We start from the raw sequence: 25,268 nt of genomic DNA on the forward strand, positions 1-25,268 counted from the left end.
CCGATGCACCGCGATAAAGCGCGACGTAGACGAGGGCTCATAAATTATTTTTGTGCCTTACAAAAATAAATCCCAAACCGCACCACCGCAAGTAATCTCTTTTCTCAAGTCGTTTTTTGATTCTGCTCCCGATGCGAAGGAAGGGACCGTCCGTCGTGCCGGGAACCACATGGTGACAAATGTGGTAAGATTCCATAGGGCCCGATTGTTGCGAAGTGTTTTTTTTCTGTTGCAACGTGTTGGCCTCCACACTTCCTGTTGATTTTTGAAGTTTCTTTACTCAGTCAGCATGGAGCAGGTTTGAAAGCGTGCGAAATAACACCCCGTTGGAACTGGAGTATGTTCGTCTTTGAAGACGACTGTGATTGTTAATGAATTAAAACACGAAAACCTTTGATCCCAAATCAAGCTTGCCGAACGAAACCTCAAACAATCAAACCCGCTCGTCCGGTAGAAGTAGCTTAAGCTGGCGAATGGCAAGCAGATGAGATTAAAACAAACTCCTTGAACAAACTCCTACCAGATTCCGGCTGGCTGGCGAACATGTGTGATAAATTAATGTTTTGCTTCATAAAAATATGACTCGGCGGTGTTGCTGCCCTGCAGACATAACCTACGCGGGATCGTTTTTCTTCTGTCCGGACCACGAAACGGTGTGTTTAATGTGACAGAAGATCGAGATCGTGAGACCGAGCGTCTCTACGACTTGGCGAATAAATTTACGACACTTCCGATTGGAGAATTTTCTCGTCTCTTTAGAATGGTGTTAAAAATAAACCGAAGAACGGGATGTTGGAGACTCCTTCGCGTGGTAGAGGTTAAGTTTTACGAACGATCGTTTGTTTTACCATCGTTTATGAGTTTATGTTGACGACCCGTGGCATCCTAACTAATCCCGTGTTGCCCACGGTTCAGTTTCTAAACAAATGGGAAACGTGCGTGCACAGTGTTCGCCTTCCGAGGAGGATCACCGGGAACCTGCTTGACACTTCACTCAAGTTGATCTCTTCCCATCCGACTTCGTCCACCGGTCCAGTGAAACACGTTCGGCACGGTGTTCCCTGTGGTGGAGGTGGCGGTGGTTATTTATTCTCCTGAAGTTAATGACGGTTCATTAGGCGAACGCGCGTGGAGTGGCCAGTTTTTGCTTTGTTTTAACGCTCGATTTCAATCAGCGGTAATAAAATAAAGCGCTTCATTAAGTGCGTGATCCTGGCGCGCGATGATCGTGATGATCGTCCAAGGGTCCAGGGCCCCCCGTTTTTTTCTTCCTTTTTCGCATTCCGTTTTTCCCTTCCAACGGTCCTGTCGCTCACGCCTCGCGCGGAGATCTCTTCTGGGCGGAGATGTAAATTATAGGGGATGGCCAGTTTCCGTTTTGCTCTTTCTTTGCACTGTTTCAGCTTTTGTTCGGCCCGTTACCTTAACGAGCCCGTGGGTTCGCGGTGGTGAAACGACGCACTTCTCGCATGTGGTGTGCAGTTGCAACGGACGGAAATATTGTCCACAGTGCGTGTTCGTTTTGTTTGCACTTTTCCATTCCGTTCTTCGGCTCCGATCCGGGGTGGATTTAGCTGAGTGATTTTTATTTCCCGCTGTCACCGCACATTTCATGGCCATTGGTTTATGATGAGAATTTAATTAACTGAACCATCGGTTTGGTTGCTGCGCGTGTGTGTATACAATTTAAGCTGCATATAGTTATGAGCTTTTTCCACACGGCCCGACACGGTTAAAAGAGCAAAACAATATTGGAAAATAAAAACCTCCGGAAAGTTGCACCGGAGGCATTCAGTTGCAATCAGCAGGCAATGTAATAAAGTTGTCACAGAATCACTGCACCGAAATTAATGGGAATAAGTAATAACATTATTACGACGAGCTTCACATGGAAGTCGTAAAACAGCATCGGTAATTTTTCTGGATACATGTTTCGAAGAACAGCCTTGTTTTTTTTAAGTCAACGCGAGTTGGAATTAAATGAATCACGAATCGACCGAAGCGTACGTAGGTGTTTAATGAGCAAACTCCATGTTTCGACTGAACAAGCAGAAATTAACGAAATTGCTTCGCATGTACTGCGACTTTTTATGATTTTCGTTCCTCGCCAACCATGCGCCAGTCGATGGAAGTAAAAACAACAATATATCTGTATGTTTTGACGACGGTTTGTTTGAAACAATGTGAAAAAGGTGGTTTCCTATTGATAACTTTACTCTTTTTTTTAAGGGAAATGTATCACCTGAAAAACGTGTGTGAATGTATCAGGGGCAGCTTCAAAGAACTGCCATTTCATACAAAAACAGAATTAAGGAAAAACGATAATATCGTCGTCAAAAGCAATGACAACTATTTTGTTACAATGTAGTAAATGGATGTGGAATTTCGAAAAACAAAAAACATGTCTGCGTGAAAACATGTAACAATTAAACAAATAATGTAGCCAACACTAAAGTGGACGGGGACTAACATTTAGCATCATAAATTAAATTAGGAAATGATTTCAATAATGAAAATAATTACTCTTGACGATATACAAAGTTGTCAACTGGTAAATGTTAAGCCGAGATAAAGAGAATGAGAACCATACAGTCTGAATGCAAGCAAAACTTTATATTTTTAAATTTCAATAAACATAAAAACATCACTAATTTTACTCATTGCTTTGCTAATAATATTTACTTTATGCAGAGCAAACATTTTCAAAGGACTAGCAAAGAGATTTAATAGAATCTGAAAAAGAGAAGAATCTAAGAATATTCAATTAATATTTTAACTGTTGAAATTTCCTAATTTTACTTCTACAAAAGTAAAGATTTAATTTTTCCGATTAATTTACTAACTACGCTGATACGTTTAGTTATACAAATTTGAAAGCGTAGTTTTCATTAATTATACTTTTTACGGGATTTACGAATAAATATTTCATACCTCAAGTGATATTTTTCATCCATTTTCTCAGCGTTTTATAACTTTGAAACTAAAATTCTAACTTCACAAACTTTCGCATTCTTGTGCGTTAGAATAAGTAAGTGTACGCTCTCTATCGAGCGGGATGTCCTGCCGATTGGAAAATGCTTTCTTGGCGAAAAACTCTTTCCCACGGTTAATGTCAGTCTCGGTAGCCGGGCCGACCTCGTGTCGCTTCTTGGCGCGATTATGTCACATCGCGCAGGCACGTGCAATTTGGAATCAACATACCAGCACAGGCAGACGCGGCCTTTCAGGCTGGCTGGCTGGCTGGCTAACTGATCAGCGATCGGACACGAGCCTACCTTTGACGATGGGCTGCCGGCGGACCGCTCCGGAGTGGCCTCGCAACTTTTGTGCGCAAAAATGGATAGATAAATGGATGCAAAAGGACCACGGTCGAGCACGGTGCATGCCGTGAAGCGGTGTATAAAAGCTCATCCATATGCATGGCCAGCGTATCAGTACCGAGGTTTGCGTCGGGCCAGTGAGAGAGAGTGACAGTACACCGAGAGAACGGGCTTGAAGCGGTCGCGTCGGAAACTTGTCTTTAGCGCCTCAGGGTGAGCGGAACGTCCCGTGGTGTGTTCGTGTGTGTGCGCGTGTAATTGGTGTACAATTATTGGTAATTTCTCATAATTTCCTGCGTGTGACACATCTCCACATGGGGTGCGCGAAGCTGCTGACACTGGTGCTGGCACTGGCGGGCTTTGCTGTGGTGAACAGTGCGTCTCAAGATGGCGCCCATCTGTACCTCGAGAAAAGCCTCACGCAGGCGATGCAAGAGTGCATGGACTATCTGCGGATACCGGCGAACCGGTACGACGATTACGCCTCCCACCGGTTTCCGTGCGATGCGGAAACGAAGTGTCTGGTACGGTGCGTCGGACTGAACCTACGCTGGTGGAACGACACGACTGGCGTGCAGACGGCCTTGATGGCCAACTTCTTCCGCCCGGACCCGACCGACACGGACTACGCACGGCGTACGGCCAAGTGTCTCGAGCTGCGTCTAGCGCAGAGCGATCCCTCCGAGTGCTGCAGTTTGGCGTACGAAAGCTTCATGTGCTACCTGCAACACTACGGCAATCTGGTGCCCAGTCCGCAATACCTCCCGGAGGATCACTCGCGGTACGTCCGGATGGCGCACGATTGCATCAACATGCTGCAAGTTCCGGAGGCGCTCCTACAAAGCTACAGCACCGGGTTCATCCGGGACGCGCCGGAAACGCGCTGTCTTCTGCGCTGCTTCTACCTTCGCTCCGGGGTCTTCCAGAGCGACACCGGGTTCGATCTGAAGCGGTTCTACACGCGCGACTACCAGGATGCCGACGACGTGCGATACTTAGCACCGGATACCTACACCAAACTTGCCAACCTCCGGGCAACCGGTTGTGACGAATGTACCGAAGTGTTCCTAGCCTACCGAGATCTGCTGGGTGAGATGGGCAACGCCTACTACGAGGATGGAGTGCTACGGGATGCCGCTGTTCTCGCGCTGAACGATGGATACTGCGGCAAGCGGAAAGAGGAAAAGAAACAAATGCCTAAGAAGTACCACGAGAAGACCCCCACGAAGGCGCCCTATCCGAAGCAAGATGATGAGGATGAGCCGACGATGCGCTATCCTGAGAAGACGTACGAAGAGGCCACAGCTACTCCAAAGTACTACGAACAAGCAACGACTACTCCCTGTCCAGCGAAGGACCATGAAAAGTCCGAGACTTCTTACCCGGAACCTAGGACGACTGCGCACTACGAGGAGCCTAGAACAACGCAAGCCTTACCTCGTGAAGAACCTACAACGACCACCATGGAAACCACGACTCCGGTTGTGTTTAACTATAAACAGAGAAACTGTGAGAACTGTGGCAAAATGTTCCAACCGGGCGGTTGCAAATTTAACTGTCCGAATTGTAGCAAGTCCTTCACGAAGTACGGCCGATTCTTCTTCTAACGTTGATACCGTCAGTCCGTTGGTTATTTATTTGTTTCCCGTAGTTTTGTTTTCTATACCTAATATTTATCCAATAAAAAACCTGTTCGTTGACAAACCACAACCTCCGCTTACTATGTTTAAAGTGTTCCGACCTGCCAATGAACCTGAACGGTCGATCTTAACCGCGATTTATGTAATCCACGGCTCAGATGTTCCTCAGGTGCCATAACTTCAAGCGCTTTGCATCACACACGCCAAAAAATTGCGTGCTCTAAAGGCATTAAAATGTTTTGTGTTTATTTGTTGCCGCCCAAACGGTCGTGGTATGTTACGCGGCTTTTTGCCTCTGCGTGACTTCGTCACGTACCGCCGTTGGCGTTCGAGCTGTTTATGAAATGGTCCATACCACCGAGGGGGTTTTTGTTTATTTAACAAACAAAAAACAAAACATGTGAAAGCATGCCGTTAGTTTCTTTTTTTGTTTATGTTCGAGAAGTAATAAAAGTATTGCACGTTCAAGCAATTTCGCGACGATGCAGAATTTTTTTAATCACGTTTCAATATTTTTGTGGAGTAAAAGAATAACCTCATCGATTGACAAAGAGAGTCATTAGATGTAGACAAAAAAAAAACACTAAGCGTCTTTCACTTATTTTCCATTTCGATTTAATAAATAAAGATCGCAACGTGTACATCTATTCTAGGGACTATACACTAAACAAAGGTTCAGACTATAGGGATTTCGGTTTATACGAACCGGAGAGATAAGGTCCATGGGGTCTCTGACCCATCGGTCGACCGGAGAACGTAGAGAACATGGGCTTCTGAGGGGATGGTGTCTGCGGGCAGGGAGTCACTTCTGGCGCGGGGTAGTACACCATCTGCTGCCTATGGTTAGCCGGTGGACGCTTGGCGAAGGGATCTGGTTTGAACGATTCCATCTCCGATGTCGGATAGAGTCTGGATTGTAGGACAGTGTTCAGTGGTTTGTCTTTACAGGAACAGGGTTGTTTCGGAGTGGGTTTGAAGGTCGTATGTTCCGGCGGTGGAGGAACGATAGCTACTGGAGCTTGCGAAGCACAGGCTTGGCAGGGAACCTCAACTCTTTGGTATGACGCGTAGCTGTAACCCTGCTCCGGACTCGGTTCAACATGCCCAGCACAGCAGACACCAAGGTTCGTTAGGGCGATCTTGGCCGCCTCGGTGATCAGGCCGGATGTGTAGCCGTTCTCGCCCAACCCTGCCAGACACTCCTGGTGCGTCTGGTATACTTCCGAGCAGACGTCACACCCGGACTGGCGGATGCGATCGCGACAGACTTTCGTCTCCTTGCTCAGATAGCGCAGATCGTCGGAGGCCAAATCGCGCACATAGAACCGAGGGAGCTGCAGGCCCGTCTCGGAGTTGTAGAGACCCGTGCGTAGGTCGATGCAGTGGTACATACAGCGTGTTTCGGGCACATCGGGTACGTTCCCACGGCTATAGCACTGAAGCAGATCGACCGGAACCCGGAGCATGGTCAGACAGTCCAGGGCGGCCTGGGTGGCCTGTAGCTTCGTTGCCGGGACGTACTGTGGGCAGGTGACCAGGTTCCCAAACTCCTTGAAGTAGCACTGGAACGTTTCGTACGCCTGGCAGCAATTGTTCAGTACTCTGCCCGAGCGCATCGTCCGCTCCACGCACTCCCTGGTGCGCTTCTCGTACTGCCTATCGCCCAGCACCGGTTGGAAGTAGTTCACGATGGCCGGAAACTGCAGCCCGCAGGTGTTGTTCCACCAGCGCAGATCCGTTCCGACGCAGTAGATCAGACACTTGGTTTCCTCGTCGGGCGGGAACTCGTAGGCGAGATACTGCGCCATCCGGTGTCGGGGAATGCGCAGATACTCCACGCAATCTTGCACCGACTGCAGGAAGCTCTTCTCGATGACGACCCCCTTGGTGTCGTTGGCGTGGGCGGGCACGGTACCCATCACCACCACCCCCACCACCACCAGCACGCAGCTCAGCAGCAATCGTTGTCTCATTGTGTCTTCCGCTGTTAGCTCCTCAGAGGTGGGTTCTGCAATCGGACCGGAATACTACTACCGAGTGGCGCCGTGGAACGCTCGCTAGTGATGTCCGGTGCAGCGTGATAAACGGTTTTTATATGGGCGTGTATCTCGCTTCCGACCGAGCGGTGTTGTACCGGCACGTATTGCCGTTCCCTGCCGACTGCTTGGTTGTGGAAACCGTTTTCTCAAACATATGATGACGAAAAAATCAACCAACACGCCGTGTACACCGTGTGCGGATCGGGTGGAAGATCATGCGAACACGAACGTCCTCGGTTCTTATCAGGGTTGGGATGTTTGTGGACAGAAAAAAACAGATCCTACACCAAGCGACCCTTCATCCTCGAGAGCAGTTAATCTTACTGTCGCCAATCGCTCGATTTCTTCTGTTGTGGTTGATGATGCACGGCTTGGTGTCAAGTTCGGCATCACGATCAGCCCAACACTACGTTGTACAAACACCGGGACGTGGATGATAACGATTGAACTCGGCATAATACGATGTTTACGCGTTTTTTTTAACGAAAATTGTTGGAAACAAAACACCATCAGATTCAAAGCGAGCACGTCGTCACCCGGTTGTATAGTGTCCGCGTACTAATTTCGCCACTTGATACTTTTTTTGTGCGACCTTCTCACTGAAGGGGATTACAATTTCTTGGACGTTTGAAATAATTTAATTTATAAACTTTTATCGAAAACTTGTACTGTTTAACATTTATCATTGCTTTGAATATTAATTATTCGTCAATTTTAGTTGGACTTTTTTGATTTTCCAATCTCCTCTTCTTATGTACAGTTTATGTTCCGGTTTTCATTTCATTCTTATTCCATACTATACCATTCAATTTTAGTTAGACTTTTTAAACATGTCAATCTCTTGTCCTTGTACAGTTTATGTTCAGGTTTATTTTCCGTTCTCATTCCATTCAATACACCTGAATGTATTTATTACTTTATTTAACGACTATTATGATTTATTTGAAGACTATTTTGATTTATAATCAACTTACATTTATTAGCTTGCTTACTAAACTTGACGCTACATCTGCCTTGCGGTCTAGGCGAGACGAAACCCCATTCGAAACCGCTCACGATCGCTCGCTAAACTGATCCAAATCTAGATCAAATTATTGGCGTTCGCTTTTCTTCCACCTCAATTTTGGCCTACCACACCTTCACTGTCATATTGGACATGGTAAAAGAAATTAACGAGCTGTTTCTAATTTGCTGTAAGACAGTAGAGTCTTTATATAACTCATAAAGTTCGCTGTTATCTCCTTACATACGAAGCCAATACTGCTGCTGAGCATCTTCCTCTCGAACACGGCTAAAATGGTTTCATTATATTTGGACAGACTCAATGTCTCGGAGGCGTATGTGAGCAATGGAACAATACATTTTTCAGCATAATCCCTGGTTCGACTGCCTTGACGCTGAATATTACATTCGAAAAGCTCACAGTTACTCTCATTCGAGTGAGGCTAAGTCCCGCAAGGAGAACTTCAATGCAGAATAAATAATATTCTGAAAATGATGCGATGATCTGCAAAACTCCTACAGTTCAATATTTATACTGTGCAGTATTTATAGAACAACTTTAATCAAGTGTACCTTGGCCACTTGGACAAACAATTCATTTTTCAATTCTTCAATAACTGTCGATTGGTACAAACTTTGCAGTGAATGAAAAAAGCAGATGATTTGGAATCGATACCATTGGTTTTATGTTTGCTTCTTTTCTTATACAAAAATTACGATTAGCTCAGGTGTTGGTTGGTTCATGAGATCTGCGCCGGTTGGAGTGAAAGGTCCCAATGATCTTATTAGTAAGACGACCGTGAGCATGCTTTGCAGCCACAACTGCTGCCGCGGCGGTAGCCATGAACCACCGGTTTGTTGTACATTCGGTCGACGGCGCCACAGCTACTGCAGGTCGATGGCCGAACATGGGAATAGGAAAGTGCTACTGAGGGAACGACGCCAGCAGCTGGCGATGGATAGGGGGATGCTGAAGAGCCTTGGTTGCCGCACACCGAGCAGCTGTGCTTTGGCACCGGAGGATGCGGCTTGGGAACGTAGACGTGGTTTGGTGGACTGGTCGGGTGGTAGGATCCCGGGCAGGGGGTGGTACATGGTACGTGCGTTGGAGGAGGATGAGGCTTATAGCAGGGCTTCTGTTCATGCGGTTGGGCGCAGCACACGCCAAGGTTGGCTAGGGCGAGCTTGGCCGCCTCGGTGATCAGACCGGACGTGTAACCGTTCTCGCCCAACCCCGACAGACACTCCTGGTGCGTCTGGTAGACCTCGGTGCACTTGTCACAGCCGGACTGGCGGATGCGATCCCGACATGCCTTCGTCTCCTTGCTCAGGTAGCGGCGATCGTTGAAGGCAGCATCGCGTATGAAGAAGTTTTGCAAACTGATGCCGTGCTCGTGCGTGTACAGTCCGGTACGCAGGTCGATGCAATGGTACAGACAACGGGTCTCCGGACAATCCTCCACCTGGCCACGAGCGTACACCTTGAGCAGATCCTCGGGGTACCGCAGCATCACCAAGCAGTCCAGGGCGGCCTGGGTGGCCTGGAGTTTGGTCAACCGGACGTACTGTGGGCAGGTGACCAGATTTCCGAACTCCTGGAAGTAGCACTGGAACGTCTCGAACGCCTGACAGCAGCTGTTTGGGGACTCGATGGCACCCACCCGGCGATCCAGACATTCTTTCGTGCGCCTCTCGTACTGCTTATCTCCCTGCACCGGCTGGAAGTAGCTCACGATGGCCGGCTCCTGCAGCCCGCAGGTGTTGTTCCACCAGCCTAGGTCGACACCGACGCAGTACACCAGACACTTGGTCTCATCGTCCGGCGGAAATTCGTTCGAGAGGTACTGCATCAAGCGCTCCTTCGGGATCTGCAGATACTCCACGCAATCGTGCACCGACTGCAGGAAGCTCTTCTCGATGATGACGCCCTTGGTGTCGCAGCCACTGGCGAGCAGCTGGTGGGGAGCCACCAGCGCCAGAAGTACAATGACCAGCTGTCTCATGTTCGCTACTGCTGGAGTGTGCGGATTGCGGTGTTGTGATGGTCAGCTGGACGGTGACGTGAGCTTTTATACACAGTCCCGTGTTTACGGTGAACAACCTGCGAGGAATGGCACGTTTTGCCGTCCGTACACCAGCGTCGGTTACGCTCGTTGCTTATCACCAGAAAGAAAGCATCAAATGTCCACTCCCCCGCTTATGTAACGTGATGGAGTTTTGATCTTTTTTACCATTCTTAATATTGTTATATGCTCCTTTTACTAGATGGTGAAGATCAATGAACCTCGTATATGTTTCGATCACACTACTTATAGTATTTCTTTCAAAAACCGCGTAATTTTAATCAATTCTCTATTTTAATCCATTTTAAGCGATAGAGACTCTTGGTTTCCCATGTTATCAAAGTAAAACAAAACATTCCCGATAAGCAAAAAATTAACAAAATACTTCACATCGTCAATGACTGAAACTTCCGAGCTCAATTTTTTTTAAATTAAAGACAACTCTGTGTTGTGACATTTTTTTGATTTTGAAACCAATTCTAAAGTTACAAAATCTTTCTTCTTGGTTGTAAGACTGTTCTTAAGCTTTAAGATAAAATGTTGTGTTTTGGGTGTTTTGGGGAACATAAGCCATAACGCCCGTTCTTGTTCCGTTTGTTTTATAACTGTGTTTGTTACTTTTTTAAATAGTGGAATTATTTACAAACGTAAACCTAATACCGACATTAGGTTCAACTACATTTTTTGTTAATTTTTGCTTCCAACTATTGAGTTGAGTATGTTACATTCTATACGTTTGAGTTGTACAGAATTTTACCTAGTTTTTGTAGCTCAGCTTTACCAATTAACATTATAAGTTGTTAAACTTTACAGAAATTATCATTAACGTTTTAAGAAATATATTTTCGTTATCTAAGAAATCGTTATAACACACTACGGCTATGTTAATGCACATTTTATTCTTTAAGGACATAGTGGTGCCTAATATGATGTTCAAGAATCATTTTTAAATGTGCTATTCTACTTTTTAAAATTATTGTCACATTGTTTTGAGGAATTGGGGGAAAACGGCTTCCTACTGAGTGTTTAGGTGAATTTGATTGGTTGATCATTTTCCTCACAACACACATTTTTCTCAACAACCTTGAGCCGTTTGTCGGCTACCGAGTGTATTGACGGGGCGTGTATTTCCCCCACCACCTGGTGGAAAACTCTGGGACGGCAATGCCGCTTGTTTAGCAAAACAACATATCCACCGACGGCATTATTTTCGCACTTTCGCTGATGGAAGTCAGATGTGACCGCGCCGGGTTTGGTTGATGAGTGTTTTACTTTTCGTGAACCGCTGGTGGGATGGTAGGACGCCAACTCCAGGGCCACTGTCACCGTCGCCAAGCGTGAAGGGAAGGCGAAAAACAAGGAATCCCATGGCATCCCTACCCTACCCGAGGAGGACCCCAAGAAGTGGGACGCCAAGATTTTTCGAGATGATAGATGACGGGCGTCAGAACCGACGGAGCTGACGGAGGACACATTCTAATTTTAGCGTCCTGTGTACGGTTGGCCGTTTCGTTTTTGGAACGTTGTTCCGTTCGCGCAGAGGAGACTTTTCGCGTCCCATCCGGTCGGATGGATATAGCGTTACCCAACGATAATAATCGCACCCGAGGCGGCTCGTAAGCTGTGAACATTTGATTGGGGAAGAGATTTGCGACACGAGCCGGCGCTACCATAACAAACAAAGGTGCGGTAAATAAACACGCCGGCGTTTATGGTGCCAAACTGTTTTCTTTTGGTTTCTACGCTTAATTTAAAATCCTCATTAAAAATCCAATCTACTGCCGGGCTTGTAACTTGTCAAATTTTGCTAATATTTTTTAACTTTATTCGTATACATACTGTCCATAATCGCATATCAGTCCCATTTGACTTTTCATCACTTTTGAGTTAATGTTCATTTTCAATATATTTTCAAAAAAAATATCTCAAAGTGGCCATCGCATGCAGTGCATGCTAATATGAAATGTTTTTCTTATTTTATTTGATATTTTTAAATTTTTCTTATTTTATTATAATTTTTTTTTATTTTAGAATTAAATTCTTTTATTTAATATGAAATGTCGCTCTCAACGAAATGTTTATGTAACAATACAAAAATTGCGATCAACCAATCATAAATGTTGTATTACTTATAGCAGCAAAACATAATCTTATGTAAACATTTTTAATCATTATTTTCTCAATATCGTGATTTTTCAAATAGGTCTCATATGCGAGTATAGGAAGTATAGTTCTTAATAAGGGGGGTCCGCGACAGCCGAGCGGTAGCGCCGGTTAGAAAATCGGCCCATGAGCGCCGGGGCTCACCACCTCGACGGCGTGGGTTCGAATCCCAACCGAGACCGGACCCTCCCCTGTACGAGAGGACTGACTATCCACGTACACATAGGGTAAAAAAGTCTCGTAAGCCCTTTACAGGGCAGGCATGACCAACAAGGTCGTTACGCCAAGAAGAAGAAGAAGAAGTTCTTAATAAACCTGACAAATTACATTTTCATTCATGTACACACTTCTGTTCATTCTGTTCTAGACATTATTGATAAAATTCGTTGATGTTTTTAGAACCTTCACGCTTTCATTTGGCACGTCTGCGATTTTCTTCTTCCTTCACAACATTAAAAACGTCTCTCTAGCGAAGTTAAGTAGAAAACAACACCTTACTCCCGCCCTTTATCTTATCTGCGCAGGATGTCGCAAAGGTAAAACGAACGAAACGTGATGGGGAAGCAAAAAAAACACAACCGTGTTTGTCTCGTCCACCCGTTTGACAATGGCGTTTGACCTGCCTCAACAGCAGCTTTTCCTTGCCCGACACCGAGTGGAAAACACTAAACCTGGTAATCTGAAACCGGTAACCGAAAAACTACGCGTCGGTAGTACGGTATGGCACGAGCTGGTGCAGACATGTGACTTGGATTCCGCTGATATCGTCCATGTCGGGGGTTATGTTTTCGACGGACGCGTCGATGCCTTTTTGTCTTATCGTTGGTTGGATGGAGTTTTGTTTCGCTACTGTGACTTACGAAAAGCAAAACTTCAGTTATAGGAGTGTGAAGCGTGCCTTTCCGTTCGTGTTCGACATCTAACATGAGTCCAACATACACGATTCAGTAGAAAATAGGAACAACGCGCTCCCAAAAACGACTACAAACTGTCCCACAACAAAGGGTTGATGTGGGTAGAGCCATCATAAATCTAACATTGCCGCATCTTGTGTATTGTTCGAAACAAATCGAAACCGGAGCACAATCGGGTGAGAAAAGGGTACGATCTTTCAAAAGCCATCGCCATCGCCCGTGTGTTGATGCTCATAATTGATTCGGTGTGCGTAGGCTCACCCACCCCACCCGAACCTCCCGATAGGTATGATACCTTTGGGCCCCCAAAAGGGAAGGGATTTAACAGGGCTGAATTTGCATAATAAATTTCCACCTTTTCGCGCAAACTGCCTCCTCGAGTCTCGGATCGGGGCAAGGGTTTCGCTTCAGTTCTCCACTGTTCGGAACCCACGCAATGGTGTCTCACGCGACGACCTGCAACCGACCTGCATCTCGTTGGAGCATCGTTCTACAGCAAAGGCCAAGAGGACTGAGGGAGAGACGGATGTCACGGCAGGGTGCCGGAGCGCTATACTAGTTCTGCACCTCTTGCCGCGTTTAATTCATTATCTTTCATCTGCGCCTGTCATGTTGCTTTATCTTTTCGACTTGTTAAGCACTTTCCGATCTTCTCCTGCCCCGAACGTGTCTAATCCGGTTTCTTCCGCTTGTTTTCTTCCCCCTTCCAGACGGCTTCACGTGCTGCACCGACGTCCAGGGATCCTGCAAGGCGGCCTGCGAGAATGTAAGTTCTCCTTTTCAGACAGCGTCCGTATCAATCAAACTCTCCGAAGGCTCTCCGAACCTCCCGGAGTCCCTGTTCCCGAGCGGGTATCCGCCTCGGTTTGCCTTCCGACTGCAGCTGTTGGTTCGACCCACTGCTGAGTTCCCGGACGGACTCCGAAATCCCAATCCCTTAGGCACCCCCTTAGACACCACGTATGATCGCATGAGATACGGTGAGCTCGGGCCAGGAGTTGGGCTGGAACATGCCATCAACGATCCCGACATCGATCGTTTTCCCCCTCCACGACTCTACGACTTACTTAAGACATACGTACGTACATATCCCAACCGCAGGGAGTTCTTGGGTTGTCCTCTCTGGTCCGACTCCCCACGGACCGGAGATCCAGACGGACCTTGGCGGTGTCGGAATCATTATCGCGAATAGCCATCTGTCATTTTATTAATTTTCAAAACCGAATCCCCCCGTCCCCCACCGCTACCCGCGACATCCCTCCAAGTGCGCATGAGGTGAATTGTGTTTTTAATTCCAGTTTTACGAACGTGAAAATGCAAATTAATACGCACGGATATTGGCTGCTGCTGTTGGGTGCTTTCGTGTGAATTGTATCGGGTCGAATGGGTGGAATATTAAAACTAAATGGCAAGACAAGGAACAAACAAACAAAACAAAAAACAACCCCGCACACAATTTGATTGTGATCCCCTCTCCCGAGATTCCGAAGCCCTCCAACCGGGGGACAATCAAACGGAAACTGCGCGCTTCCCAGAAGACGCGTATGTATGAATATGAATATGATTTATTTTGGTGTCCGCATGTTTTTTTTTTGCGGGCGCTGTAAACTGTCGGGGAGTTGCGCGTTCTCGGTATTCCAAAGAACTTCCTGCATACATGGTGATGTACCATGGAACTCCGTTGTAGTTTTTCTGTTGTTTTTTTTCCTCTTTTGCCACCACATGAGACAGTGCTGGCAAAGAATGTGTTAACCGAACCAGAAGGGGTAGCCACGGCAGTTTCGGCGGATTATCTTGATCTTCCCCCGCCCGACTTTGGCCGTTTCCTCCGCACCCGACTTCCCCGGCATCTAAAAACAACCTCAATAATTGAACGCTTCGCTGGGACATTTCGGGGCTTTCGGGTTTTGGCCCGGCGAGGTGGGAGTGTCATTTGAATAATTCGGCGGCAAAGTCATCAACGTTATTAATTTTTTTTAAGCCCGCACACTTATGGTTGCGTGAGCACGTTGAATATCGTTTCCAATAACTTTAACGGCGCAACATTGATCATTGTTAATGTCGTCGTTTATAAGTTGTCTGCTTCCCGGTAGGTGATAGAAATATTTATTTTAAATCGTCATTTTAGTCCATACTTTATATGCAGTTTTGCTAGCTTAGCCAAACTTGTTTTTCGTTTTTTTTTTTTACGAAGCCAAGATGGCAATCATGTTCTATCGTTTTTTCTTGCTTCCAACGCTGGACGTTTATTGCTTCCATAAGCCAGGATTATTTTTTGTTAATTAAACAATAAATTATGTCCCTTCGATCGGGGCCTTTATTAGTTAGCTAGCATGAATTTATCCTGTTGATTGCAACAAACCAAATATCTGCAATAAAGTTTTAGGATTCTGTTTGTAGTAAAGCGATGGTCGATGCTAAGCCATATTTATGGTGCACTAAAACAGATAATGCCAACAAATATAAATCGACTTAGTTTATCTTATCCACCCAGACATGTTTTCCTTTAGGCGTTTCTCTAAAAAAAGTCATATTTAAAACTTCGAACACTGAACGACTGATCACATTCCGACATTGATTTTTTACTTCCTCTCGGTTTTAGTCTGCAATTTGATTTGCTTATCCTAATGGTCCGCTTTTTTTAACTGCAAATGAGTACCATTTGTCAAGCGGAATAAAGTCGGGCAAAATTTCGTTTCGATTCCAACGGTGCAGAAAAATGTCTTCTTCGAAGGTCCAGATCGTGCTTTGCGGTTTTAGTTTGGCAAAGGATGGGAAGAACCAAAACGATTTCGCTACGACAACGACATTTCCTAAGACCTTTTGTCAGCGAAATCTTCCTCACGCCATCGAAAATAAATTATGAAACATAATTTAAAGCCTCTCTCGGTTCATTCTTGGCGTTTTTCAATCGATGTTTCTCCTCTCATTCCACAATCAACCAGCTGTTTGCCGATCTTCAAGCTATGCTCCCCTTTTTTTGCTACTTTTCTCTATTCGTTTTGGTTCACTAACGTCCTGCTCATGAGATTTGGTCGTTGTTTTGATTTTCCGCTGCTTTGTTGACAAAACGGATTTTCCCCAAGGTTTTTGATTATTCTAAAATCCTTTTTTTTATAAGTTAAGGATCCATCCTGGTTGAGGGTAAGGATAGGGTGAAAAAAACGTTAAACAAATCGGTTACCAAAACCACCGAAATACGAGTCGGGCCCAGGGGTGGGAAAAGGTGGGCCCGATAAGAATCGTTTGTTTTGCATAACTTTGAATTTTAATTGGTGACCGTTTGGGACCGTGGCGTCGGAGGGTCGATGTTTTGTACGAGGTGCGCTTAGGCTTGCACAATTAGTTGAGCTGACAGCGGAGACGAAATCCGATAGCCTTTCGACCGTTTTGGAGGGTTTGGAGAGGCACCGGGTCTTGTCCACTTCGATTGGGTTTCCTTTTTCCCAAAAAAAAACCTTCGTTTTGGGTCAGGTTATTATTATTACGCCTTTTTCCATCTCTCTTCCCGGGGATAAATTATCTGGGATCTAAATGTTGGGCACCTGACGGAAAGACTTGAGAAAGTAAGAGTAAAAAATGCGTCCACAGAAGAATCTACGCCTCGTGTAATTAATATGTATGCTAAGTTAAATGATCCGTTCGTTTTCGTTTACGATCGCAAACCGTTACATCAAGATGCGGTCGGTGTATATCGCGCCATGTGTACAATTTTAGCACGGATTTACTTTCTCCAGTGGTGGGTGCATTTCTGATGCACTGAAAACCTCGAATGGAAATCAACACACCTCGCGCGGGATGAAAATTGATTCATTAACGCATGCTGCAAACCCGTTTCCCTTTTCGAACCGAGGTAAACACATCATCGTCGCGTTGCCATGCGATAGCTTACATCCTCCAAGAGTTGACCGCAAATTGACCGCATCACGCCCAACGTGGGCCGAAATCCCCGGGCCGGGTCTGTGTGCCGCCAAAACGATGGGCGAAACGTGAAAACGCTCCCGATGACGGTTTAATGGTGCAGCTACCAATTAATTAACACATGCCGACGATCCGCGCCGTCCGTGTACCATCCGGACGAAAAGATCCAGGACGATGCAGCCCTCGTCCGTCCGTCCCGGGCGGAATGCAATTAGTCACTGACGACGACGACGACGGCGACTCGAGGACGAGAAATGGTCTATGCGTTCATGGTGTCGCCTACGAAACCGGTTCACCATCGGGGTTTGGATTAATTATGCCAAAAGAGAAAACGCAGCTAGCAAAAACGGTTTTAAAAAAATGCTAACCCGTTCAAGGTTGTACGAGCCGACGCAAAATAAATATTACCTTTGAATTTATGGTTATGCGTGCGTTGAAGGTTTTAGTAATAAAATTCCAAATCTAGTTCTTAAGAGATCGTGGGTATATTTTTAATAATTATTACCCCCGTTTCATTGTCCTCGAGGGTGGGATTCTGGTTGTTGTTAAAAGTTATGGCGTTTTAAATCAACATTGTTTGTTCATCCGGATGCTCGGAAAATAGTCAATAATAAAAAAAAATTTAGCTTTTCCCAATGAAGCGAAGCTCAACAGTAAGACGCATTCGACATTTGATTGAACTGTGGTTGCTGAACAAAATATACAGAAAATTGAAGAAAAAGATTTCTCACAAATTCAACAACTAGCCAGAATGTATTCAGTACGAAATGAAACATTAAAACCATGTAAAACCATGTAAAAAATTTCATTACACATTTTTTTAAAGTAAATTCACCAGCACAAAAATCTTTATCGAAATATCATGAAGAATTCCTGGTAGTGAGACAATAAAACGTAGCAAAGCTTATGTGAAGATAAAATGTCTAGAGAAAACGAGAAGAAAGAATTAAAAGAAAATTAAAGTGTCTAATATTGTGTTGAAGTATAAACTGAAACATATTTAAAAGCACTAAACGCAAACAAAGATGATCAAAAAAAGCTTAAAAATTGATGACGACATTAAATTAAAACCATAATTTAAAAAAGTAAAGTTGTTAAATATTCTGAACAGGGAGAAGAAGTAAATATTTTCTCTTAGTTTCTGGATAATGTTTTGAAATTTGTATTTGAATGCAATCACGTTTGTTATATCAAATAACTTTAAATTTATGAAACTTTCAACTCATACCTAATTTTAAATGTATAAAAGAAAGAAAGCTAGAATATTTCGATAGTTTGGTTACCGAAAGAATTTTAAATAATAATTTTAAACTTTTCTTAGCAAATGGAATCCGTGCGAAAGCAAAGGGTTTATTGATTCTTACTTGATTTCTTTTCTGTCCCAACAATGTAACAAGAACATGAACGTCGCTTGGACAAGCAGTAAAACTAAACGATCGACAATCGACGCATATTGCAAAGGCACATCCAGTGAGGGACCTCAGCAAGACCCAAGCTGTGCAAAGTGTAGATGTTTGCGGTCGTTGTTTTATTTTCCTCTTCACGGACTGCCCTTCGTTCCGTCCGCAACTTTGAGTTCGCCATCGATCTTTGCTGTCGTTGTCACCCGGTGCGTGCGGAAGAGGCGAACTGTCCACCCAGTCGCTGCAATTACTGTTTGCCGTTGGCAAATCGATAAATCAAACCTCCCCGCTCGGCCCGACGCCAGGGTTCCCCGGCAGGATCAGGTGCGATCTAGGGTTGGTCACTGCGCTCCGAGTAACGCCGTCAACGAAGGCTAGTTAAAGATCGTTCGCAAGCCGAAAGAGGAGCATATTCGTATCGACGCAGCATGTCCGGCGGAGCATCAGTCAGTCGGCGCATCGTTATCGCGAGTGCGATCGGGCCCTTGCTGTGGCTGGCAACACTGTCGGCGGCCGGCACTAAATCACGTCCGGTATCGAGCGCAGATTTCGTTGCAATTCGGACGGTGCCGAATCGGACCGTGCTCTGCTGGGCCATAAAGCTGTCCCCGACGGCGTACGTCGCCGATGCCGCGTGTGTCCGGCGATATCGCCGGCACCAAATTGCGATGATTTACGGTGACGGCGTCCCGCGAGAGCCCGAACTCGGATGTTTGCGGGGCAGGTTGGTGAGCCTGCGAACACCGCAGTGTCGCCACGGTGTACCCTCGCTGGCCCTGGTCACTGCCCCGGCCGGTAGCAATCGGTCCAGCTTGAGCGAGACGGTGCGGAACTTCATTGCCGCCTACGGAATAGCACAAGAGCCCGGGACTGAGTGTCGCGAGTGCGAGATCCTTGCCATTCGTCGTGTACTGCCCTGCCGGACGGTCGAGCCCGGCACGGTGGTACTGTACAACGACTGCCGCAAACAGGTGCCGTATGGGGTCGCCGGGTTCGAAGTCGTAATCTTTCCATGCAACTCCACACATATCCACACGTCCTCCACTTGCAGATCGAAGCCATCGAGCGCGCGGCCATGAATAGACAAACGGCGGAACTGGATGGCTGGACGTGGCAGCTACGGCGAACCCTGCAGAAGACGTTGTACGCACGGCTGGAGCAGCGGGGCAGGCAGCAGCTGGAGTGGCTCAAGTTTATCACCTCGCCACGCCGCTGAACCGGTCCCCGGGAACGGCGCAACGCTGGTCATTATACGTTTTTCGCATAAAATGTTGCAGATCCGTAGGATAGGGTGCAATAAAAACACGCTGCGTGCATGTTCGTCTTTCGTGGGGTTGTTCTGTGGGGGTGTGGGGTGTCGGTGCTGTCTTCCCTCCTCGCCCACCATAAGGATCACAGTTTGCCAAAGACAGGTGGAGAGGCTCTCAACAGCACGGGGTTTTATGGTTCAAGAATTAAGACGGCGGAATTAATGCCGGTTAGTTGAATGTTGACGGCTTTTCAAATCACTTTACGGCCCGGACTATAAACACGGTCTTCGATGGAGGCTACCTTAGCCGGTGGAGAATCTCCCAGTATTTAGCACCGAAGACCCGATGGGCAGAAACTTGCGAATTATCACAGATTTTCACAGAGGAGGGAAGAATTTTATACCCTCGCTAATGCGTGTTCGACCTTTATCTAACCTACCTCTAAACCTCTTGGTGAGTTCGCCATTGGCTTGCTCGGGATTACAGCTCCCGCTCGAAACTGCTTACCATTTTGCGCACGAATAATTCATAAAACCGGGCCCGTTCGGCGACCAGGCTACTGTTTGCGAACCCGTACGACAGTATTCCGGCGAGGCTACCGTCGCGTGCCACCACACCAGCCCCCGGTAGACCCTGGTCCAAGGAGAAGAACAAGAAGAAGGGAGACTTTTAATTCACATTCCTTTGATGGCACTCCTTCATTTGTTGTTTGCTGTCCACTCACATCGAGATTGTTACGGTCGATCGATCGATATTTCCCGACGGGCCGTAGACAAATCTGCTCCGCGCAATTGAACGAGGCATATTCTACCAGGCACACCGAACACTGTTGCACTAACACCGGGGTAATAACTTTACGGCGGGACGTCGGGGACGATATTCCAACCAGTGTGAGACGTTCTCCAACGGTGACGTCGTGGACTGCCCAGTTTGACGCTTGGGTACTACGACTACAGCTTACTTGGATCAGGCCGATGTTGTCGCTAAGGAAGTGGTGACTTGGATGTGGCTCAAATCTTTTCACCTGGCACCTTTGAGGATGCATTGATGTGGGGTTAGAACGGGTTGGTAAGACCACAGAGTAGTTTTTGATGTGGTGAGTCTCCCGAATGCATCCAGCTGGGAGAATGGCGACATCGGAAGTGATACTTAAAGCGTTACAAAGATGTTTGCCATCGTATACTACTGATCCAATGCTCGGAATCCCGGTAAAGTCCGCCATGGAGAACTTCACAATCACCAGACTGCACAGGGTGACTCCTAGAGCTGAAAACCTCATCGTTAATCGAGGATTGATCGGGAGGAACTGTCGCCTAGGACGCCGATTGAGCGCGTCTTTATAACCTAAACCGTTTGACATTGTTGTACTGACTCGCACGCATTTGTCTTTCTCTCTGTTTCGTCCTTCCTGCTGCCATAGCTGTCACTGGCACGCATCGCCTCCGAACCGGGCTCGCGGGAGGCCAAGCTGGCGGACGTGCGCAAGTACTGCCCACTGCAGCAGCAGGCCCCATTCTGGCAGTGCATGAACGAGACGCTCGCAGCGATCCAGCGCGGTGCGGCGTGGCCAGGTCGCGTCTGCTGCCCGCTGGCGATGTCCGTCAGGTGTCAGAACGTGTGCGCCACGGGGTCATCGCGGGATGAGCTGGTGACCGGATGCCGCGCGAGCGACGAACAGAGCCTGTTCGGGTGTCTGAAGCGCCAGGAAGACGGCCATCGATGCTGCAGCAGTGCGCGGACGTCGGAGTGTGTGCACGCGTGCAGCGAGGTGTTCCAGCGCTACCGAACACCATCGAAGGCGCAGCGGGAGGAAGTGCTAGCCGCCTGCCGCACCAACAACAGCAACGTGATGCAGTGCATCAAGGGATTCATCGATGTGACCTTCACGCCGAACCTGAAGCGCTGTAAGTGACACCTACTAACGAGACGTGGTGACCCTTTCTATTTCCCTCTTAACGCTCTCTTACCCAGATGTGCCGTGCTGTGACAGCTCACCGGAGCCCAAGTGCCGGAAGGTATGCCGGGAGACGCTCACCGCCGGCGGCCCAGACTCGGAGCCGTACACGGTCGAGGAGATCATAGACCTGCTGCAGCACCGGGGTGGCTGTGGGGCGCTGATGCCCACGCTGCCCCTCTGGAAGTGCTTCATCGAGGCGGACAAGCAGCGGACGGCCGGGCAGCAGGTCAACTCGAACGAGGTGTCACGTATCAACCAGATCGGCATGGACTCGGCCAAGCAGCACTGCTGCATGAAGGCCGAATCGCTCCGCTGCCGGCTTCTCTGCTCAACGACCTTCGCCAACGAGTGGACGCTGGACGACTTGGAGCAGGAGTGTCTGGGGGCGCCCGAGGAGCACGCGCTCCGCCAGTGCATCGACGAAGGTAAGGTGTGCGAGGTGCCGGGGCTACCGGATACCGAACGACTACGCTGCAGTGCGGTCGTTCACTGAACCTCGTCAGTATTTTCGGAGGTACTCGCAATTGAAATGCGAACCATCCGACCGTCCCCTTCCGTACCGTCCTTTTGCGAACCCTTGTGTGTGCGTGTGTGATGTATCCTCTGTTGTGATTTTGTTTATTTTTTTGTCTATATAACAAAAAGGAAATAATATACACTCATGCATGAAAACAGTTTACGCTCAATTGTGTTTTATTTCGCGCCGAGGAAGATTAACTGCATGTCAGCTGGCCATAAAAGTAAAGAAAAGATAACATGCACGAAATAGACATTTTTGCGTTGCTGCAAGGATATTTCAACTCTAGAAGTTAGTGACATAAAGTATTTCAATCGTCAATGTTCTGTAATGCGAACTCGTATGCTAGTTACCACGAATTCCTTATTTCTGGTTGCTTGTCTTCTTAGTATCTATAAGAGCAATTTTTTTTTTGAATTTTTTGATGAATTTCAATTGCTTATTTGCGAAATATTCCTTCTTCTGTATTTATTCAAAGATTTAATAATGTTCGAGTGATAAATTGACTTTGGAGAACAAGACATAACATCGCGTCAGGAGTTCGTGAATAATGCAAATCGTCGATCTTCAAGAATGTATGAATATTTTACGATAAAACTATGAGCCTTTCGGTAATCGTAATAAGGACCATTCCTTTGATGATTTGCAAATATCAAAATAGAGTACTGTGGATCGTCCTTCTACGAACTTACCCGCATGTAGCTTTGGAGAAATTCATCCTTGGAATTATCAGTTATCATTTCAATCATTTGTCTTAAATAAGTCAACTACTTGATAATTATTAAATCATTCCGTAAAGATGCAGAATATCGTAGACAGGCATATGGAAGCTATGGTTAGTGTTGGTTATTTGTAAGTTCACTCCTAAGTCGTTTGATCATTCATTTTGGTCTCATGGGCATCAAGGTCTCCCGAGTTGCTTCCCGTTCCTCCGCAATGAGGTTCCGAAAGGTTACCAACCCATACCATGTTTCTGCTTTGCTCCCTTTTCCCCACCGGTCCCGTTGCAGTGGACGAACCGTGCGAGCTCGGGTGCGACGGGCTGTCGTTTTGCAGTAACTTCAACAACCGGCCGACGGAGCTGTTCCGCAGCTGCCGGGCGCAGTCGGACATGGCGGCCCGGAGTGACGTACAGCAGTGGCGCCAGCAGGGCTACATCCCGTTCCCGGGCGGCGTTCAGCTGCCGATCCGCAACCAGACCGAGTGTTCGTTCGAGATCTGGCGCTCGATCGCGTGCGCCGCCCAGATCAAGCCGTGCACCAAGGACTACCACACGAACCACATCTGCCGGCAGGACTGCGCGGAGGTGCTGAAGAACTGCGTCGACTGGATGCGCATGCCGGAGGGTCACTCGGTGTCGTCTCTGTGCCAGCGTCTGTCGCCCCAGAACAGTTCCATGCCGTGCATCTCGATGGGTACGTTCCAGCTGGGCGTTCCGGCTGGTGGGACCGGGTCGCTGGTGATGCCATCGATGGCCGCGGGAGAGCCCACGGGTGAGGTTGTGCTGGTGTCACCGTGTAAGGGAAATCCGTGTAACTCCACTCAGGTGTGCGTCGCGAACCGTGACGGTACGCACGGGTATCGGTGTGTCGACGGGTGTCCGCTGGGTGAAGCATCGTCCTACCTGGTTCCGGTTGGGACATTCGTGCGCATCCCGGTGTCGGCCACGCAGAAGGGTTGCCTCAAAGTGTGCCGCTGCGGAGAGTCAGGCCGGATCGAGAAGTGTCAACCGCTTCCGTGCATCAGCTACAACGCGTGCAGTCTGGCCGGGCGTCGCTTTCCGCATCTCTCGCACTTCTACGTTGAGTGCAATGTGTGCAGCTGTTACGCCGAAGAGATCACCTGCACCAAGAGACAGTGCCGCGTGCCGGGTCTGACGGAGGATCGTGCCTTCACCACGCTGCCCTGCAACTGTCCGCCACACTACGTGCCGGTCTGCGGTCGAAATGGGGCCACCTATCCATCGGCTTGTGTGGCTAAGTGTGCCGGACTGTCGGATGACGATATCCAGTTTGGACCGTGCCGGGCGAGGAACGGCTGCTATCAGGTCGATTGTGGACCACTGAGTGTCTGCCTGCCCGAGTGGAACGTGTGCCTCTCGGGGATGCACAAACCGTGTCCGCAGTATCGATGTGGTAAGATCACTCCTTCCAAATAGTTGATGACCTCCTTCAGTTCAACTCCTACCTGTATTTGTCTATCCACAGTGAACCATACTACCACGAATTGCTCCTCGATCACCAACATTCGCGATACGGATCTCGTGTACCATGCGAACCTCTGCGAGATGGTACATGCGGGAGCCACCTACGCCTACCAGGAGAAGTACCGGAAGCACTGCGACACGTCCCCGCGCCGGAACCAGGTGTGCGCCGTCAACGGGATCACCTACCGGAGCGAGTGTGAAGCATGGAGCGACTACTCCACCGTCGACTACAACGGTCCCTGCCAGGAGGTTGGCCTCATCAACCCCCAGCTCGATGCGCGCTGTTCGTCGGTCAAGTGTCCGAAGCGAAAAGCGCACGGTTGCAACCCTGTCCTTCCACCGGGTGCCTGCTGTCCCGTGTGTGGCATCGCCATCCGGATCGTGTACTCCCGCAAACAGATCGACCGTGGGCTGTACGCCCTGAAAGGCACCTCGCCGGAGTACCTCACGCTCCGGTCGATCCTCCGCTCGCTCGAGGCACTCCTGCAGACGGTCGAGTGCCGGCTGGCCGGCCAGCTGACGTTTGAGAACGACATCTACGTGATCGTGGAGACGCTGGTGAAAAACCCTTCCCGGTTGCAGACGCAAATATGCGCCCGGGAAGCCGAACGACTGGTGACGCTCGTGCGCACCCAAAGCCACCGTATTACGAGTGAGCTAAACCTCAGTGCGCTCACGGTGGCCACCCTGGCAACGGCCGGGAACGCTGGCCGCACGCTGTACAGTAGCATAGTGGTAGTAGTAGTAGCAGCAGCATTAGGATACTTGGTCGGTGGTGCCCGCGGGCACTAACGACACGAAGGTGAATTCGCATGTGCCAAACTATAGGATTTGTTAGGTTAGGACTGCACGGAGGACTTGCTCGGGCGGCTC

General features: G+C 47.9%; 5 protein-coding genes across 5 annotated transcripts; 3 read left to right on the top strand and 2 right to left on the bottom strand.

Annotated features, from left to right (window-relative positions):
• The first annotated feature begins 3,634 nt into the window (after positions 1–3,634).
• LOC131268748 (uncharacterized) lies at positions 3,635–4,927 on the top strand. Its single transcript, XM_058271029.1, has one exon. The coding sequence runs from the start codon at positions 3,635–3,637 to the stop codon at positions 4,925–4,927; it is 1,293 nt and encodes a 430-aa protein (XP_058127012.1).
• Positions 4,928–5,640: 713 nt separating this feature from the next.
• LOC131268760 (uncharacterized) lies at positions 5,641–6,933 on the bottom strand. The gene has a single exon (XM_058271039.1). It carries the CDS (start codon positions 6,931–6,933, stop codon positions 5,641–5,643), a length of 1,293 nt encoding a protein of 430 aa, XP_058127022.1.
• Positions 6,934–8,786: 1,853 nt separating this feature from the next.
• Positions 8,787–10,004, bottom strand: LOC131268771 (general odorant-binding protein 45-like). Its single transcript, XM_058271049.1, has one exon. The coding sequence runs from the start codon at positions 10,002–10,004 to the stop codon at positions 8,787–8,789; it is 1,218 nt and encodes a 405-aa protein (XP_058127032.1).
• A 2,830-nt stretch (positions 10,005–12,834) lies between these two features.
• On the top strand, positions 12,835–25,187 carry LOC131268782 (reversion-inducing cysteine-rich protein with Kazal motifs). The gene is made up of 7 exons (XM_058271058.1): positions 12,835–12,970; positions 13,852–13,907; positions 21,136–21,619; positions 21,687–22,097; positions 23,200–23,621; positions 23,676–24,324; positions 24,397–25,187. The coding sequence occupies exons 1-7, from the start codon at positions 12,835–12,837 to the stop codon at positions 25,185–25,187; spliced, it is 2,949 nt and encodes a 982-aa protein (XP_058127041.1).
• Positions 18,867–19,781, top strand: LOC131259642 (uncharacterized). Its single transcript, XM_058261181.1, has 2 exons — positions 18,867–19,436; positions 19,517–19,781. The coding sequence occupies exons 1-2, from the start codon at positions 18,894–18,896 to the stop codon at positions 19,679–19,681; spliced, it is 708 nt and encodes a 235-aa protein (XP_058117164.1). The 5' UTR covers positions 18,867–18,893; the 3' UTR covers positions 19,682–19,781.
• Positions 25,188–25,268: the final 81 nt, after the last annotated feature.

This window comes from Anopheles coustani, chromosome 3 (genome assembly GCF_943734705.1).
Source record: "Anopheles coustani chromosome 3, idAnoCousDA_361_x.2, whole genome shotgun sequence".
Taxonomy (NCBI): Eukaryota; Metazoa; Arthropoda; class Insecta; order Diptera; family Culicidae; genus Anopheles; species Anopheles coustani.

What these genes read in the sequence shown, in the direction of transcription:
- LOC131268760 (XM_058271039.1), bottom strand. Translation starts at nt 6,933, where the DNA reads ATGAGACAACGATTGCTGCTGAGCTGCGTGCTGGTGGTGGTGGGGGTG.
- LOC131259642 (XM_058261181.1), top strand. Translation starts at nt 18,894, where the DNA reads ATGTCCGGCGGAGCATCAGTCAGTCGGCGCATCGTTATCGCGAGTGCG. An exon ending in ACAACGACTGCCGCAAACAG is followed by an intron (nt 19,437 to 19,516) that starts GTGCCGTATGGG and finishes CTCCACTTGCAG; the next exon opens with ATCGAAGCCATCGAGCGCGC.
- LOC131268748 (XM_058271029.1), top strand. Translation starts at nt 3,635, where the DNA reads ATGGGGTGCGCGAAGCTGCTGACACTGGTGCTGGCACTGGCGGGCTTT.
- LOC131268782 (XM_058271058.1), top strand. Translation starts at nt 12,835, where the DNA reads ATGGCGTTTGACCTGCCTCAACAGCAGCTTTTCCTTGCCCGACACCGA. An exon ending in GCACGAGCTGGTGCAGACAT is followed by an intron (nt 12,971 to 13,851) that starts GTGACTTGGATT and finishes TCCCCCTTCCAG; the next exon opens with ACGGCTTCACGTGCTGCACC. An exon ending in GCAAGGCGGCCTGCGAGAAT is followed by an intron (nt 13,908 to 21,135) that starts GTAAGTTCTCCT and finishes CTGCTGCCATAG; the next exon opens with CTGTCACTGGCACGCATCGC.
- LOC131268771 (XM_058271049.1), bottom strand. Translation starts at nt 10,004, where the DNA reads ATGAGACAGCTGGTCATTGTACTTCTGGCGCTGGTGGCTCCCCACCAG.